This window comes from Bos javanicus, chromosome 2 (assembly GCF_032452875.1).
Source record: "Bos javanicus breed banteng chromosome 2, ARS-OSU_banteng_1.0, whole genome shotgun sequence".
Taxonomy (NCBI): domain Eukaryota; kingdom Metazoa; phylum Chordata; class Mammalia; order Artiodactyla; family Bovidae; genus Bos; species Bos javanicus.
In genome coordinates this window covers 20,972,651-20,990,982 of record NC_083869.1, presented here as the reverse complement: position 1 = coordinate 20,990,982, position 18,332 = coordinate 20,972,651, and the positions used below count along the sequence as shown (strand labels likewise).

At 36.2% G+C, this 18,332-nt stretch overlaps 1 protein-coding gene across 7 annotated transcripts in view; it reads right to left on the bottom strand.

Annotated features, from left to right (window-relative positions):
* Window positions 1-18,088, bottom strand: part of LNPK (lunapark, ER junction formation factor) — a 99,444-nt gene extending 81,356 nt beyond the window's left edge. For 4 of the 7 annotated variants that reach the window (XR_009739926.1, XM_061434760.1, XM_061434755.1 and 1 more), the window contains exons 1-4: window positions 16,460-16,601; window positions 11,182-11,270; window positions 9,549-9,590; window positions 8,656-8,843 (exon numbers count right to left, since the gene is read on the bottom strand). Coding sequence is in view for 6 of the 7 variants with exons in the window: in XM_061434760.1 (XP_061290744.1) it covers window positions 8,656-8,843; window positions 9,549-9,590; window positions 11,182-11,208 (257 nt within the window). In the remaining variant the exon portion in view is untranslated. Of the gene's footprint in view, window positions 1-8,655; window positions 8,844-9,548; window positions 9,591-11,181; window positions 11,271-13,463; window positions 13,492-16,459; window positions 16,602-16,957 lie in introns of those variants that run through there. The other 3 variants (XM_061434734.1, XM_061434744.1, XM_061434725.1) reach the window with 3 other exon arrangements.
* Window positions 18,089-18,332: the final 244 nt, after the last annotated feature.

The following is an 18,332-nucleotide window of genomic DNA, read 5'->3' as shown; positions in this document are numbered from 1 at the left end:
CTTTCTTTCTAACAACTGCACAAAACCCATCCAATTTATTGAAATGTTTTAAGATGAGACTTAGCAATATATAAAGCTAAAAGTGAAAAAATACAGATCTCAATATTTATAACTATGTTGACTATTTTGTCAGTTTATTTAATCATCAAAGGGTTTAGCAAGAGTTATTTTCACATTCAAACAAAAATAATTTATATTGGTATAATGAACAAGCTTTATTTTTTTAAGAAAATATTTTATTAAACAATGTTGAGTAGAATTATTTTTTCAATTAACTAATTGGAGACTAATTACAATATTGTGGTGATTTTTGCCATACATTGACATGAATCAGCCATGGGTGTACATGTATCCCCCCTCCCTCCCCATCCCATCCCTCAGGGTTGTCCCAGTGCCCTGGATTTGAGTGTCCTGCTTCATGCATCGAACTTGAACTGGTCATCTACTTCACATATGGTAATATACATGTTTCAATGCTATTCCCTCAAATCATCCCACCCTCGACTTCTCCCAGAGTCCAAAAGTCTGTTCTTTATATCTGTGTCTCTTTTGCTATCTCATATATCGGGTCATTGTTACCATCTTTCTAAATTCCATACATATATACAAGCTTTATTTTTTTAATTTTATTTTATAATGGAAAGGGAGATATAACTCAATACCATTTTCCCCCAATGAGTTGAAATGTTATCTTTATCATGTATAAAAACCATATGCAATAAAAATTCCTTTGGAGATTTATTTCTGGATTCTTGTGTCTCTCTTCCTTTGGTCTGTGTCTCTATTTAGACCAAACTTTTACTTAATGAAATTTTATAATACATCTAAAGCCTGGTAGACCTCTGCTCCTTTTCTAGATTTTTCAAGACATTTTTATTTGCTTACTTTTCCATTAAAAATTATGGAATAAGTGTACCAAGATTTTTAGTATTTTTATTGTGATTACACATTTTTAGATTAATTTAGGGAGAACCAATCTCATTACAATACTGAATCTCCCTATCCAAGAATAGGATTTGTCTCTTAATTATGTCTCAGTACATAATTCTTTAAATACAAAATTATATCAAGTGAATATCTATGTTTTAATAGCTATCAATATTATAAAAGGGATGCCTGCAAAATTATTTTCTTACCTACAAAAACTAAGTAGTCTCCTTGAGTAAATATCAAGAGGTGTTCAGATACCTTCTTCTTTACAACTATAGTTGATGAGAGATACTTTATTATATTGACTATGCCAAAGCCTTTGACTGTGTGGATCATAACAAACTGTGGAAAATTCTTAAAGAGATGGGAATACCGGACCACCTGACCTGGCCTCTGAGAAATCTGTATGCAGGTCAAGAAGCAATAGTTAGAGCTGGATATGGAACAGACTGGTTCCAAATCGGGAAAGGAGTACATCAATGCTATATATGGTCACCCTGCTTATTTAACTTCTATGCAGAGTACATCATGAGAAATGCTGGACTGGATGAAGCACAAGCTGGAATAAAGACTGCCGGGAGAAATATCAATAACCTCAGATATGCAGATGACACCACCCTTATGGCAGAAAGCAAAGAAGAACTAAAGAGCCTCTTGATAAAAGTGAAACAGGAGAGTGGAAAAGTTGGCTTAAAACTCAACATTCAGAAAACTAAGATCATGGCATCTGGTCCCATCACTTCATGGGAAATAGATGGGGAAACAATGGAAACACTGACAGACTTTATTTCTGCGGGCTCCAAAATCACTGCAGATGGTGACTACAGCCATGAAATTAAAGAGACGCTTGCTCCTTGGAAGAAAAGCTATGGCCAACCTAGACAGCATATTAAAAAGCAGAGACATTACTTTACCAACAAAGGTCTGTCTAGTCAAAGCTATGGTTTTTCCAGTAGTCATATATGGATGTAAGAGTTGGACTATAATGAAAGCTGAGTGCCGAAGAATTGATGCTTTTGAACTGTGGTGTTGGAGAAAACTTGAGAGTCCCTTTCACTGCAAGGAGATCCAACCAGTCCATCCTAAAGGAAATCAGTCCTGAATATTCATTGGAAAGACTGATGCTGAAGCTGAAACTCCAATACTTTGGCCACCTGATGTGAAGAACTGATTCATTGGAAAAGACCCTGATGCTGGGAAAGATTGAGGGCAGGAGGAGAAGGGGACAAAAGAGGATGAGATGGCTGGATGGCATCACCAACTCAATGGACATGAGTTTCAGTAAGCTCTGGGAGTTTGTGATAGACAGGGAGGCCTGGTGTACTGCAGTCCATGGGGTCGCAAATAGTCACGACTGAGCGACTGAACTGAACTGAACTTTATTATACTCGATACTTTATTATTAGAGTTCATGAAACAAACTTTTAACTTTCCTCAAAAGGCTACAAATTATGTCTGTTAGCTATCTAGATGGATTGAGGAAATATATATCACAAGCTGTTGGGAGAAGATAAAGTGGGAAAGAGGCATAAAAATTGTATAAGATCAAAGCTCTATCCTCAAACAGCTTTCAAGCAGAAAACTAAGAAAACATAGCAAACAGCACAAAACCACCTTCCTCAGTTACTTTGCTTAAATTCTCCCCTTCATAAATTCATTTTAAGAGGAAAACACACATACAGGGAAAGAAAACATGGTTAAATCCTATGGGGAAGTCAACATTTTATGCTAATTGGTCTCTGAAATGATCTTTTGAATGGAATTTCTAGAAAGGTTTAACTAGTAAGAATAAGGTATCCAGAAATAAAAATTTATAAGGTTGCTCAAAGAGTTAGTTAAGGATAGAGATGAACTTTACGGTTGTTCACTCAAAAAATGAGCCAGCTCCCAAGGTAATGCATGTATCAGCCAGCAAAATGTAGAAATATAAAAATTTAACTGTAACCCAAACCTTCCCTCACTATGGAGCACGCAGTCTTAATAATTCCTATAAAATCAGTTCACCTTAATTTCAGTTTTAGTAACAGTTAAAGAGATCAGAGAAATATAAATATATTATCATATCTGAAAAGCAGAAAAACAATAGATTGGAATCTCACCAAGTCCCTCCATATTACATCCTAAAAAGAAGACATAATAAAATATTCTATAATAAAAGATAATTGGGGAATAGTTATGATTAGGCAATATATGCTCAGTCCAAAATCTATAACTTCTCTGCCAGTAAAAGCATTTGGGAAACTTGGAATGCAGAGGCAGCAGTCACTTCTTATAGTTATTAGGTAGATGTCTAAACTTTACAATCAATGTAGACAGTGATGAGAGTGAAGCAATGCATTTTATTGCTTCTTCTGCCTCCATTTCTTTAAGCAAAACCTGGTTAAGACCTCAAAAAAAAAGTTTCCAAAGGAAAAAAACCTCAAAAAAAAAAAAAGAAGTTTCCAAAGAAAAAAAGTCCAGGGGTAAGCTTGGGCAACAGCTCACATTACACTCAAAAGAAAATGTCCTGTGGTGAGTCTTCTTTCTATTTACCACATTCACTCTCAGGTTGCTGTATTTTATTTCATGCTTTTTTGACTGTCATCAATCAGAAGGACAATTCTATTCTTTGTTGGATAACTGGGCTATGCTTCCAAAAGTGACGAGCACACTGAAATAGAAACTGCAGCAGAGAACCAGGTCACAGATGTGAATGAGAGAGTGAGAAATAGCTCTGAAGTGTAACATGCCAAGAAATACTAGATGTAGCTGATGCAGAACAAGCAAAAGGACACAGTAAGGATAACAAAGTTTCATACTCAAAGAGTGGAAAGATCAAATGGAAGAAATAACAAACATTTTTAAAGAAACTAAGTATTTTTTACTTTTAAAAACAGTGTATGATTTATTTGGGAAAAAAAAAAAAGTCTTCTGAGTCAAAATAGCTGATGACAATCTATGGATAGGCACTGGAATTAACACAGTAGAGTTCCCTGCCAGGCGTTCTTTTACAACTAGATAAAAAATCTTTTATAAGCAGAAAATCAATTTTTATATGGAAATGGATGTCAAGTGAAGTTTAAGTATATAAAGACACTTAAATCAACTAATATTTCCACTTACTCACTTTCTAAATTTTTCTCTCTTCATTTAAAGGGAAAAAAATAGGAAGGAAACAAGGGAAAGAAGCTCAGCATTATGAAATCTGTGACTACATGTGGGGTTAAGAAGCATTCCAATAGATTTCAAAAGAGAAGAAAAAACTTTTAAATGGCAGAAACAATTATTTTGTAATATGCATGCACTCGATTTTTGGCTCTTTAACCTACACACACAGTTAAAATTGTATCAGCTCCAGGAGTTCCTAAAGACTAAACCAAAGATGTTTACTATAGAAGTCCCAAAGAAAAAGATCCTACCCACCAAATGTCAAAGCAAAAAACTTGTTATCACCCTGATTCCTCCTTTTCCCTTACCTTCCATTTCTTCCCATCAAGTTGTCTCAGTTTCACTTCCAAAATATTTCCAAATCATTGTTCATCTCTACTGTCACTGGGAAGTCCAATCCACCTTCATTTTTAAATTAAACTTCTATAACAGCCTCTGAGCTGATCTCCTGGTTTCTACTCTTGGCCTCCTCTTACTCCATCTCCCTACGACAGCACATATGATCTTAACTTAGATATCATCATGCCATTTTCTACTAAAACCTTTACACATTTACCATTTCACCCAAAATGAAATTCAGACTCCTCTCTGTGATCTCCATGACCTAGACTGTGCAAGCTCACCTTGTATTGCTCTTCCTCTCCATTGCTCATCCTCTCCTCACACATTCCAGATATACCTATGTTTTTGATTCTCGCCTAAGTAATACTCTCTCATACTTCACAGCCTGTGCATTTTCTTTTGGAAAGATCTTCTGGAATTGTGTTTTTAATTTGAAGAATACATTGATATTAAAAATTCAAATAACACCAAAAAAGCAAATGGAAAGAAATGACTACTTAAAATTCCAAAGCCTAGAGAAAATTACCATTATTATTTTGAGGATAATCCTTTCCTATATCTCTCTGTGGGTATACATGCTATTCTACATTGTATATATAAATAATCTTCCATATACTCCAACTGTTTCCATACTGGTTCTCTCTCATACTTTAGTTCTCACTTCAAATACCAGGTCCTCAAAAGAGGCCTTCTGGACCATCCTGAAGTATCCTACTTCTCTCTATCACATCACCTGTTTATTTCCCTCATTGCACTTATCTTTCTCTAAATTAACTTTGTTTGTTTACTTGTCTCTCATTTTTTGTCTGTCCAACCCCAACAGAATGCAAGCTCCATGACGACAAAGATCTTATTGCTGGGGGCTAGCTCCAAACCTAATACACTGCAGGTACTCAATATTTACTGAACAGACAAATGATGGCTTTGACTAATATTTATATACTTCCAAATCCTAAATTTGTACCTTCTATTTAAATTTCTCTCCTGAACTTCATAGTCATACTTAACCATCCTACTTGGCAGCTCTATCTGGATAGAACACAAGTATTTCGGTCTCAGTGGGTCAACTACCTGCTCGCTCTCATGTTGTTGCTTATTCAGATGAATGACACTACCATCAGCCAAATTTCCCAAGCTATGAACTTCAATTTTATCCTTGATGCAATTCACCCCCCCAACCCCATATCCAACCAATCACGAAGAACCTCTCCATATTACCTCAATTCTACCTCCTAAATCTCTTCAACCCATCCACTTCATTCAGACCATCTGTTCCTCTTCAATGCTCCTACCACCATTCAAGTGCAAATTACCACTATGTCTCTCTCGGACAGCTACAATAACCTTTTATCTTGCTGCTCCAGATTCATTCTTCAGTTTAGTTCAGTTCAGTGGCTCAGTCGTGTCAGACTCTTTGCGACCCCATGAATCGCAGCACACCAGGCCTCCCTGTCCATCACCAACTCCCAGAGTTCACTCAAACTCATGTCCATCGAGTCGGTGATACCATCCAGCCATCTTATCCTCTGGCGTCCCATTTTCCTCCTGCCCCCAATCCCTTCCAGCATCACAGTCTTTTCCAATGAGTCAACTCTTTGCATGAGGTGGCCAAAGTACTGGAGTTTCAGCTTTAGCATCATTCCTTCCTTCTTACTCCCTTCTAATTTACTCTCCATGCTGTAGCCTCAGTGGTATTTTCAAGATAACAATACAATCATGTCATACTTCTTAAAAGTCTTCAGTGGCTGCCCACTATTCTTAGATTAAAAGCTAAAATCCTTATCATGGACTATAAGGCCCACAAGAAATATCCTTCGCCTAACTATCCAGATTTTTCTCCATAATCCAGTCTTCGGCTTTCTTTCACTTCTTTAAACCTACATGCTCTATCTTCCCTTGGCGTCTTCACACATGCCATTCCTTCTGCCTGCTACACTACCTACCATATCACACAACCCTTGCTACACATATTCAACCTTCAGATCTCAAATTCAAACATCACTTCCTCAGGAAGGCTATGGTAGGCAGAATTCCAAGATAACCACCCTCTCTCTCCAACATTTCCATTCTCTGGTTATACAAACAGTTATCTAGGTACTGCTATGAAGGGGCAGACCACCTGACCTGCCTCTTGAGAAATCTGTATGCAGGTCAGGAAGCAACAGTTAGAACTGGACACGGAACAACAGACTGGTTCCAAATAGGAAACGGAGTACGTCAAGGCTGTATATTGTCATCCTGCTTATTTAACTTCTATGCAGAGTACATCATGAGAAACGCTGGACTGGAAGAAGCACAAGCTGGAATCAAGATTGCCGGGAGAAATATCAATAACCTCAGATATGCAGATGACATCACCCTTATGGCAGAAAGTGAAGAGGAACTAAAAAGCCTCTTGATGAAAGTGAAAGAGGAGAGTGAAAAAGTTGGCTTAAAGCTCAACATTCAGAAAATGAAGAGCATGGCATCCGGTCCCATCACTTCATGGGAAATGGGGATGGGGAAACAGTGGAAACAGTGTCAGACTTTATTTTGGGGGGCTCCAAAATCACTGCAGATGGTGACTGCAGCCATGAAATTAAAAGACGCTTACTCTTTGGAAGGAAAGTTATGACCAACCTAGATAGCATATTCAAAAGCAGAGACATTACTTTGCCAACAAAGGTCCATCTAGTCAAGGCTACGGTTTTTCCAGTGGTCATGTATGGATGTGACAGTTGGACTGTGAAGAAGGCTGAGCGCCGAAGAATTGATGCTTTTGAACTGTGGTGTTGGAGAAGACTCTTGAGAGTCCCTTGGACTGCAAGGAGATCCAACCAGTCCATTCTGAAGGAGATCAGCCCTGGGATTTCTTTGGAAGGAATGATGCTAAAGCTGAAACTCCAGTACTTTGGCCACTTCATGCGAACAGTTGACTCATTGGAAAAGACTCTGATGCTGGGAGGGATTGGGGGCAGGAGGAGAAGGGGATGACAGAGGATGAGATGGCTGACTCAATGGACGTGAGTCTGAGTGAACTCCGGGAGTTGGTGATGTACAGGGAGGCCTGGCGTGCTGTGATTCATGGGGTCGCAAAGAGTCGGACATGACTGAGCAACTGAACTGGACTGAGCTGAACTGAACTGAACTGATGAAGGGGCTTTGCAGATATAATTATTACTCAATTGATTTTAAGATAGGAAGATTAACGTGGATTATCCTGGTGGATCTAATATAACCAGCTAAGCCATTAAGCAGAAGTTTCTCCCAATCAAGGGCAAAATAGGAAATCAGAGGCAGAGAGAGCAGAAGTCAGGCAACACCTCGTTTGGGCCTAGAAGCAGATTCTTCCCACCAGAGACTCCAGGCCAGCTGATAACTGATTTAAACCTGTAAGACCCTAAGCAAAAAGTCCAAACTACCTGGACTTCTGACTTACTTCTGTGATATAATAAATGGTATTACTTTAAATCACTAAATTTGTGGCAGCAGTAATAAAGAAAACAAAGGACTGACCCCCACCTCCACCTCTCTGACCCCCACCTCCACTCCAGACTGTGTTAGGGATCCTGTCAAATGCTCCCAGACCATTTGACACTCTCATAATACTCATTATACTTAAGTTAATGTATGCAGTCTAAGATCTATGGACAAAGGTGTAGTGTTTTTGTGTACCATACACCACAATAATCCAACATCTACACAATTGGTACCTATAAACATTTGCTGACTGAACAAATTTTTCACTCAACTTTCTGTCAAAATTTTCAATCATGACTCATCTCCTGTAAAGTACTATATTACAAAATATTTCTATAATAAGAGTCAATTGCTTTATAGCAGTTACTAAAAAGAGGGGAACAGCAGGAGAATGGAATACATTCAGAATCACTGGAGCAATTGTTCTTTTTGTTTTATAAGCATTCCCTCACTTACCATTACCCACAATCAGAAATGCCCACTCCATGCCCAATACTCTTAGGAAGCATGACCATCTATTAGAGAATCACAAAAAGATTACCATATAGAACCATTATTACAAATGTCACTGGGTCATATTCCTCAAGTACACTGGACTGTAAATAAAAGTTTAGAACAACTGTTCTACTTTTTTAAAGAAACAGTTTTCAAACTGCAAAAAAAAGGAAATTTATTCAATCTGCAACAGTACTATATTTCATAATAAAAAGAAACTGACTATATTAAAACTATCTAGTCAGAAAGAAGAAAAGTCAACAAAAAGAATATTTTACTTACATTAACGGGAAAGCAAAAAATGGGAGTGTCATGGCAAGTCTTGCTGTAAGTTCATCCGGAAGATACCATAAGTATACAATTAAACATGTAAATAGATAGAGGACTGAAGAGTACAGAATTAATCTTCCAACCCATAATTTTTGTAATCTCTGATTTTTTTCCCTAAATTCTTCCAATGCTTGAATTTCCTGTGAAGAGAAAAATTCATAAAGAAAGTAAACTGTTTAAAAAAAATTTAACATGATAGAGAAGTTACAGAGAAACAACCCTTAAAATTCAATGAAATATAATACCTTGATATTTGAAACAGAACATAATATGAAAAGACAATTAAAAATGAAGTTTAAAATATATTAAAATGCCTATAATGATTTGACAAATCTTTTTATGGAAGATATTTAAAAATAATATTTGATAACCTATCAAACTAGCAAAGCTCAAGAGGTATAAAATTGGCACCAATATTCAGTATTTGTTAAAACAAACAAGTAGTAACTCTCTTTGTATAAGGCCAAACAAAAAGTGACTATAAAAAGGATTAATAAAAATTGAAACAGTGATCCATACTAGATTCCCTCAATCTATTCATCATTCTCAATATTTCCAAGGAATAAGTATTTTTTATGATAGAAACTGTAAAAAGCTGTGAAGTTTGCAAGCTGATATAAATAGTTTCAGACTATTTTATAATCTACTTATCTATGATGGTGTAACATTGATTTACACTATTACTTGACACAGAGTTCTTAAGTCACTGATAAGACTTTGGACTTTAACATGAACGTTCTCAGGCTTACTGTATATCACCTCTAAATTCCCATACCAGATCTAGTCTCCAAAGTAATATATACTAAAATAATATTTAGATAACACCCCAGAGCCAAAGAACATACCTTATCTATATTTTCCAGAACCTCTACAGTTGAAGGTTTCGTCTGTTATATAAACAGAAATAGGAGACAGCATTAAAGCTTGTTATCACTAACTTGGAAACACTTTGACTTTTTTAATCATAAAAGAACGTTTTAATCCAAAACTAAGTTTTTTCAATATTATCAAGTAATATGTATTCCTGTTTATTTACAAATGAGATTTAGATTTAAATAAAAATTATAAGTATAAACAAAGTTACACAAGACTAAAGAAATAAGATGCTCCTATTTAACTTATTTTTAGGCCCAAAAGTACTTTCAACTCTGTAGCTCAATTTTTACTCTCGTTAACCCCAATCAAACATACTTAGAAATTATTGAGAGATAATTCTTTTAAATTTTCCTTTAAGGAAAATTTTCTTAGATATGATTATTCAAAAGAATTATATTATTATTATAAATTATTAATTCTAAATAATTATATTAAATTATTATAACTATAAATTCTATTTAAAAATTCAAAACTAAAGATGTTCTGATCTACTATTGCTATAAGTTCACTTAGGATGCTGGGGGTCAAAAATCAATAAGCTACCTTCATTCTGAATTCCTAAAGTACTTTTCTGAAGATCAGATTTTTAAAGGGCATCTAAGAATACTTCATTACAACAGAGCTTGTTTTTCAGAGACATTTTTTATATCACCTAGAATAAAAATCAGCCAAAATGGCTCACATAACACTTGAAAAAATAATTACTAATTATATACTCAACCATCTAACAGGGTAATGATAATCAATTCATTGCAGCACCCACAGGAATTGTTAATATTAGATTAAACCATATGAAATTGCTGTTTATGGAGTCAGAACTGTTGAAGACTGGTAATTTCATATGGTTCAACCTAACAAGAAAGATAAAGGAAGAACAGATAAATTCAATTATCAGATTTTAAAGGGGGGTGGGGTGGACAGTATCAATAAAACGTCAATCCAAAGCAAAGCAGTTCCAGCAATAGTTCAAAAACTAAACTGTATATCAAGTACTGCTAGATTCCGTTACTACGGTAAAAAGGAGTAAAAAAAATAAGCAGTTTGTCCTAGACTACATCACCTTCCCTTATTTTAAAGAAGAGCATTTACCAATATATTTTATAACCCTAAATTTAAAGACTTAGCCAATAAAATAAAACTCTATTTTTAATTGTGTTTAACCTAGTAATTCCTAAAAGTACATCTAGTATCACTTCAGTAAATATTTGTGATAAGCTTTAAGCAAAAAGATACAACCTATAAAAACATTAAGTACTGCATAGAATAATTTCAACTATCTTTCAAGTAAGACTGAAATTTAGGTGCTATGAAAACAATAAAAAATAATCATTTGTACATGAAGGTATAAAGAGAGAAATAAAAATAATTCGTAAGTCAAAGTGAAATAATCCTGTTAAACAGAGACATGAGGCACCTATAAAGCAAGTATAACCATTAAAGTCCAAATAAAAAACAAATTCACAAGAAGGAAAAAAAAAATTAAATAGAGTTAGGGATAATATTAAACTACTACTCAAGTTTACACCACAAAGATCTTTACAAATAACTTGATGGGACACTTTTACATTAGACTAGGAACTGTTGTAAAGAAAACTAACTTACCCTCCATCGAGAAAATAATCCACCCATTTTTCATTTGTAAAAACTGGGCACAATAATAAATATCATCAGTTGTCCAAAGGAATTCACAGCTAGAAATAAAGAAATTATTTTTAAAGTTTAAGTTAAATATACAGCATACTCACTATAAAATTTAAATGCTGCAATACTATAAAATAAATAAAATACTATAAAATATTAATTTCCTTGGATTTCACTTATGTGAGATTTTAATTCAGATAGACTTGCAGATAGTCCACCTTTTAAAAAATCTTTCTTTCAAGGCAGAACATATTTAAAAGTGAAAATAATGCTGGAAGGACTTTTTAAGTAGCAAGGCATTTTAAAAGTGTATATTTATACCACTTTGCAATTTTCTGTTCCTTAAAGTAGGTCCTCTATGTTGTTCTTACAAGAAAAGTTCTGCTATACTTTTATTCTACATTCTTAAATACAGCCGTATCTATCATTTAGCTGTCTCCCAACTAAACTAGTTATTTGGAGTTAGGGGTGCTCTACAATGTTCAGAAATAACATCACTTTACAATAATAGAAAGTCAACTGGATTCTGAGTAAGAAAATAAGGGTTACAAGGCTACCTGTGACAATGAGCATATCATTTAATGTTTCTGAGCCATAATTTTCTTTTCTGTACATTAAAGTTAATAGTAGTATCACTTTTCACAGGATAATCTTCATTACTACCATTTTACAGATAAGAAAATTAAGTAGAAAGAAATCAAGTCATTTGTCCAATAACTCAGAAGAAACATTACCCAAAGGAACTCTATCTTCAGACTTCTGATCTGTCCAGAACCAGTCAACACCCAAATAAGCATTTCTCTCTGAAACTCTGTTTGAGTCCCTCAAGTTAGTTAAAGTGTCATGTCAGGCAGTTGTATCTCCTATCCCCATCTTTTGGTTGTTTTTCTATGAGTCTCAAATGTATGCAATTCTCCAGGCAAGAATACTGGAGTAGGTTGCCATTTCCTTCTCCAGAGGATCTTCCCAACCCAGGGATCAAACTGGCATCTCCTGTGTTGCAGGCGGTCTCTTGAATTGCTGGTAGATTATCACTAAGCCACAAGGGAAGCTATATTAAATATTACCATACATTTAAAAAATGTATCAGCAATATTATAACCTAAATCAATTTACCAGTCAATAATTATATAATTTTTAATTCTTTTAAATTCAAATAGTTGAATTATATTTTCAAACTTACATATTTTTACAAGGTTACAGTTATATTCTACCAATATAAAACTGCTTCATTTCCATGCAAAAAAGTTAGGCCATAATTCTTACATTTTTTTAAACCCATAAATGTAATCACAAAATAATGCCAGTACCAAGGAAGTACATACACTCTGAAATACTATTTTTAGGTTGGAATTAGCATAAGGCATGCCTACCTTGAACTTTCTTGGTTACAGAAGTAACAAAAAATCTAATTATAAAACATACAAAGTGACTTTTATGGACAGAAATATCTATCATCTATCCTAAAAATTTCTGCAGTTTATAAATGTAATCAATGCTATAAAGTCACATTTAAGTTGCAATCTAAATATTATTATTAATCTTTCAATAGTAACTCAGTATTCAAATTTCTAAAATGTGGTTGTAGGAAACGCAGGAACTTTAATGAATAAAACTAAAAATTTCTAAGCTAAGACATTAAATAGATCTTAAAACCATATATGCTAAAAATCACCAAGACACGTGACTGGGGAGGGAAGATTCAGATGAACCACTTAACTTGTATACTTTCAAAGTATACATTATCCCACCTATGCATAGTGTATAGGACAGTGATTTGTATACAACTGACCTACACATTCTGGTTTGAAAGAGTGATGTGCCTCCAAGTTTATAGCTACCATAAACTAGATTTTTTAACATTTGAAATTAATGACAATAATACTTAAACGCTTAGTACTCAATCTTCTAGCAAGCCATAAAACAAATGTTTTTCATAAATTTTGTCATTTAGATACTATTATCAATCTGTTTTACAAATGAGGAAACTGAGGCTACAGAAGTGAAATAATTTACTAACTTCCCAAAGACAGTAAGTACTAATAGAAGACCCAGACACAGTATTTTACTTTTGATTTTTTAAAAAGCAACAAGTTAGGGGTAGGGGATTAAGAAGTACAAACTACTATGTATAAAACAAATAAGTTACAAGGATATATTGTACAGCAAGGGAATATAGCCAACATTTTATAACTATAAATCGAAAATAATCTTTAAAAATTGTAAATCACTAAGTTACATACCTGCAATTTATATGATATTGTAAATCATCTATAGTTCAATAAAAAAGGCCAAAAAAATAAACAAGTTATTTCCAATAACTCAAAATCAGAAATAAAATCTTTCTGTAGATTACACTGAATTATTTGTACGTAAAAGCACCTCAGACATTCTCAAACATCTGGTAAACAGGCTTACTGCAGTGGAAAGTTATAAACACAAGATCCAGGATTGGTACAGTGTATCATGTAGCCCAATTCCTTTATTTGATTAAATTTGAATGCTTAAGTCTATACGGAAGAGAAGCTAAATGATGTGCCAAAATCATGTACCTCCAGGCAGGGGCAGAACTGGTACAAGAAGTCTTCAGTACTACTTCTACTTGTTTACTGCATATCACTTTTAAAATACATGTCATATGAAATATATGCATAATACTACAATTAATACCAACTTTCACATCAATTATTTGCTTGAGAATTGTTTTGGTATTAATGAAACATTAACATTACTATGAAACCTTGGGCAAATGAAGTACTTAACCTCTCAGTTACTCATTATCTTCATCTGCAAAACAGTGATAGATAAGAATCCTCTCAAATGTTAAAAAGCATTCTAAAGGATTTACAACAGTGTCTGACACATCCTAATTTCTCAACACAAATTGTTTTTTTACTGCTGTGGGTGTTGCCTTTCTCCAGTCCATCTCTGCTTCCTTTCAACACAGGGAAAATACATGAGAATCAAACTACTAGCATTTTTTTCTGAAGCATAAATCGATTTGCTTGCCCTTGAGTGGACAGATGGTTCAATCTCAACTGGCCTATTCTAAGAACTCTTCTATGAACATGTACAAAGAGTCTCCTTCCACTTTGATATAATGGGACCTGACATGACCATAAGAGCTGGGTGCATCTAATGTGTTTTTCAATAAATAACAATGCCCACCATATTATTCGAATGCTTTCTACTAACTGCTATTCACACTCAGGTTTAGGTGTCAGAATTTAAAATCTTGAGACATGTTATTCTTAAATTTTCAGCTTACTTCAAGTCATATTGAAATAAGGCAATAAAAAAGGTCTGGATTCAAAATATGACTCAACCACACACTAGCTATGTGATCTTGGATAAACTAAACTCTCTAAGCCTCAGTTCAGCATTTGTTTAGCCGTGAAAATACACTTCACATAATTGTTGCATAAGTTAAATGAAATCATACATTATTTGGCACAGTGTTCAACAAATAATGAAGTGTATAATAAACTATAGAACTTATTACTACTATTACCAGAAAACACATGTAGTACAGCAGTACTTCTCATATGGAACACATTTCTTTCTACTTTCTTATAAAGAAACTGTTTCATAATTTTAAAATTGGAAAACAAAATTAGTTTGCATTTTAAACTGAAAGTGTATTGCTCTCGTTTCCTCCAATATAAAAAATAAAGCAAAATACTCTAACAACTCTTCCATTAAAATAACCCTATAGGGCCTTTAACAGCAAAGGAAGTTTAGTTTTATCAAGTTCCAAACTTAAGTAAAAACTATTCAGTCACCATCAATAGAAACCTCTATAACACACTGGACTATTCAACTTGAGATTAAAAGGGTTTGTTCTAGAACTCTAACTTCCAAATATCCTAACTGAAAGGACAATTCTGAAATATCCCAAACCACATTTATTGCTCAAAAATAAAATTACTGAAAAGAAGTACACTTCTAAAAGTGTACTTTTATTATTTAATGATTAAGTTCTAGTCTTCACGGTAAGTCAATAGTCATTCTAAACTAAATACTACTCAAAAAAATGACTATTTGATTGGAAAGATTTCTATAACAAATCATACCTGTTGTAAGCCATATCTTCCTTATATTCTTTCAAGTTAATAATATATGAACACCAAGGTTTTTAACAGTATTGGGCTCATCCCAGTAGATGACAGAAAAACTGAAATTCTAATTGTAAATGCATCACTCGTTTAAAAATGTGTTCAAAATCAACTTGATTCTCCTAAAACTAAACTACGGGGGCTGCTGAGGACAAGAAATTAGCATTCCTTGCCAGTTTGAACATATCCCTGAAACGAAGCTTACTCACAACCACACAAACTGCTGTTGAATTTTGTGTGGTGACAATTTTGTCAACAGTGACACCCAGGCCACAGAGAAAGGAGAAAACAGTCGACAATGGGCACCACAAACCAGAAGCCTACTGGGAAAAACGGAAAATGGAAAATTCAGTGAGTCATAGATTTTACTTAGTACAGCGAGAGCACCATCAGCAAAACTGAGAGCACCAATCCCAACTTTCTCTTAATCCCCATACACAATATTCAGGAATTAAAACTATTGATGCGGTTTAGAGTTGCTCTTCTTCTGCCAGGCCTATGACACCCACGCAATCTCGCCCTTCCCTTCACCCCACCATCTCTCAAATAAGTACAACGGCAGAAGAGAGGCTTCTCTAAGCAGCACATAATCCACGCCCACAAGCCTGGGCCGAGCAGTATGACACTGACAGTTTTCGGTCCCTCCCGATCTCTCCCACTCGCGACGCCTCTGCACAACTCAGCAAAAGATGACAAGGGTAGAACCCACGCAGAGCGATGGCTTACTGTAGGACCTTCTGACCCTTCGCTCGGACAGAGAGGTGGGCCAAAGGGATGGTGCGCCGCTCAACCCAGCCACCGCACCACCACCCCCGCCTCGAATCTCTGAAAAAAGGCTGGGGAACCAACTCCCCTCCGGGGACAAAAAGGGGTCTCCAACACTCCAGAGCCATCCCAGCCACTGGACCGGGAAACCAAGGGGATCAGGCGGTGAGAAGGGGTCAGCACCCAGCCGGGCAGGAGCTCGACTAGCCGCCGCCGCGGAACTGGTAGGCCACTCGGCATAAGGCGGAGGCGCCTGGGAGAGGCAAGCGAGATAATCGGCAGCGTATTTCCCAGGGAAAAGCTCAGCGCGCCTCCCTTCTGCCGAACCTTCCCAATGACCCTCATTTTGAACCCTCTACCTTCAAGTAGAAACGGGCAAAGCCCGGCGCTGGCGTCCACCTCTGCCAGTTTCAGCCACCACCCCGCAGTCCGCCTCCAGAGCGGACAGCACCAGCCAGTGACAGAGATATGGGCCCGGCCAACTCCTTCCCATCAAACCCCGCGCTCCCTCCGCCGGCCAATCAGCGCCGTGGCCGGCGCGCGCCGCTCCCTCATCACGTGACCGTGACGAGGGTGGGCAGTTGGGGGAAGAGGCAGACGGTTGGCGGGAGGCGGTCTGTGCATCCCTGTGGCTTCTGCAGCCAAATGGGGTGCTCGTCGTCGCGTCTCACAGGTGGAGAGTCATTTGTTTTGACTCTTACCAATAATTACTTCTTACTCCTCCTCTGCCTCCTGCTTTTCTTTTGGAACCTGTTCTGCAAAGTCTCACTGGCTAAAGAAAACCCCCGAAATTGGTCCGGATGGCCCTAGACCGCCGCGAGAGAGAGGAGTGGGTTTGACGGTGGAGATAGGTGCACCTGGACACGAGCCCGCCCTGAAGAGTGCGGGATCAGCTGTCATCCAGCCGGCAACGGAGCCAGTTAACTACACAGCTTAGGAGAGACGGGTTCCCAACCAAGCTAGTGAAGAAATTCAGCCTGGACTCCAGGAGTGCTTGAGACTTATGACTCATGGACTTGAAAAAGGGTCCTTTGATGACTGGGCCGCTTACCTCACCATTATGTGGTAAACGTCAACTGCCCGAGGATGTTGCTTTCAAACCGGTGGCTTAACAACATAAACTGAGTTTTCTATCTTAAAACGCTTAAGAACACTTCCTTGGCAGGTCTTGGTACTAGGCCCACGAATAAATCACCTAGGTTTTATTTGCCTCAGATTTTAAACGTTGGCTAAAGCACATTAAATTTACTAGTCAACTGAGAGTGACAAGTCTCAGTAACAAATAGTACTTGAATCACACAAGGTAATGTTGGAGAAGCATAGAGAAACTTCAGCATAAGCTCTTGTCACGATTTACGCCTGTGTTCAAACATTTTTCATGGAACTTCTATTTTGTTCAGTTATATACACATTTTAAGTGCCCATGGTATTTTAAAGAGTATAATCGTTGTATTATGCTATGTTTAAACTTTGACAACCAAACAGGTAAATTATGAAAAGAAAGCAAAGTATTTGGTTGGTAAGAATAATTTATTATACTGGAAGCTACCAGATAGTTCACTGTAGAGTTGCTTAACTGCTAAAATGTTTAGTTACAGATTTGTAAATGTGAAGGGAAGGAAACCAAAGTTTCTTCTTATGCTCTGGGTAAGACACATTACATATCTAAAAGAAAATGAAACATTTCACTTATTTTGGTATGGAAATTTAAACATTTTGTTTTTCATCCTTTCTTATTTTAAAGTTTAAAAAAAAGGCAACTTAGAGAATGAACTTTTGGTTACCACAGGGGAAGGGTAGTGGGGAGAGACGGTTAGGCAGTGTGGGACTGACATGTACACACTGCTATATTTAAAATATATAACCAAAAAGGACCTATGTATAGCACAGGGAACTCTGCTCAATATTATATAACAACCTAAATGGGAAAAGAATTTGGATATGTGTATGTATTTAAAGTAAATAAATGAAAGGCCTGTGCAGTTTTGCAAATACAGCTCCTCACCTCAGGACAATCTCTCTAAGAGAACAAGGAAGAGATACTTTCTATTTGCTAATGATTTGTTTTCTAGTTTTAATTGATCCATCAAGACTTACTGAAAAGAGGACAAAAACAGGTGGGGGAAAACAAAAGAGCTAACTGGGTACAAGAAATTCCAAAAACCTAATCCTGAGACAAAATACCTTAGGTAGTTGATATAGAACAGGAGAAATTTGACCTGACAGGCAGAG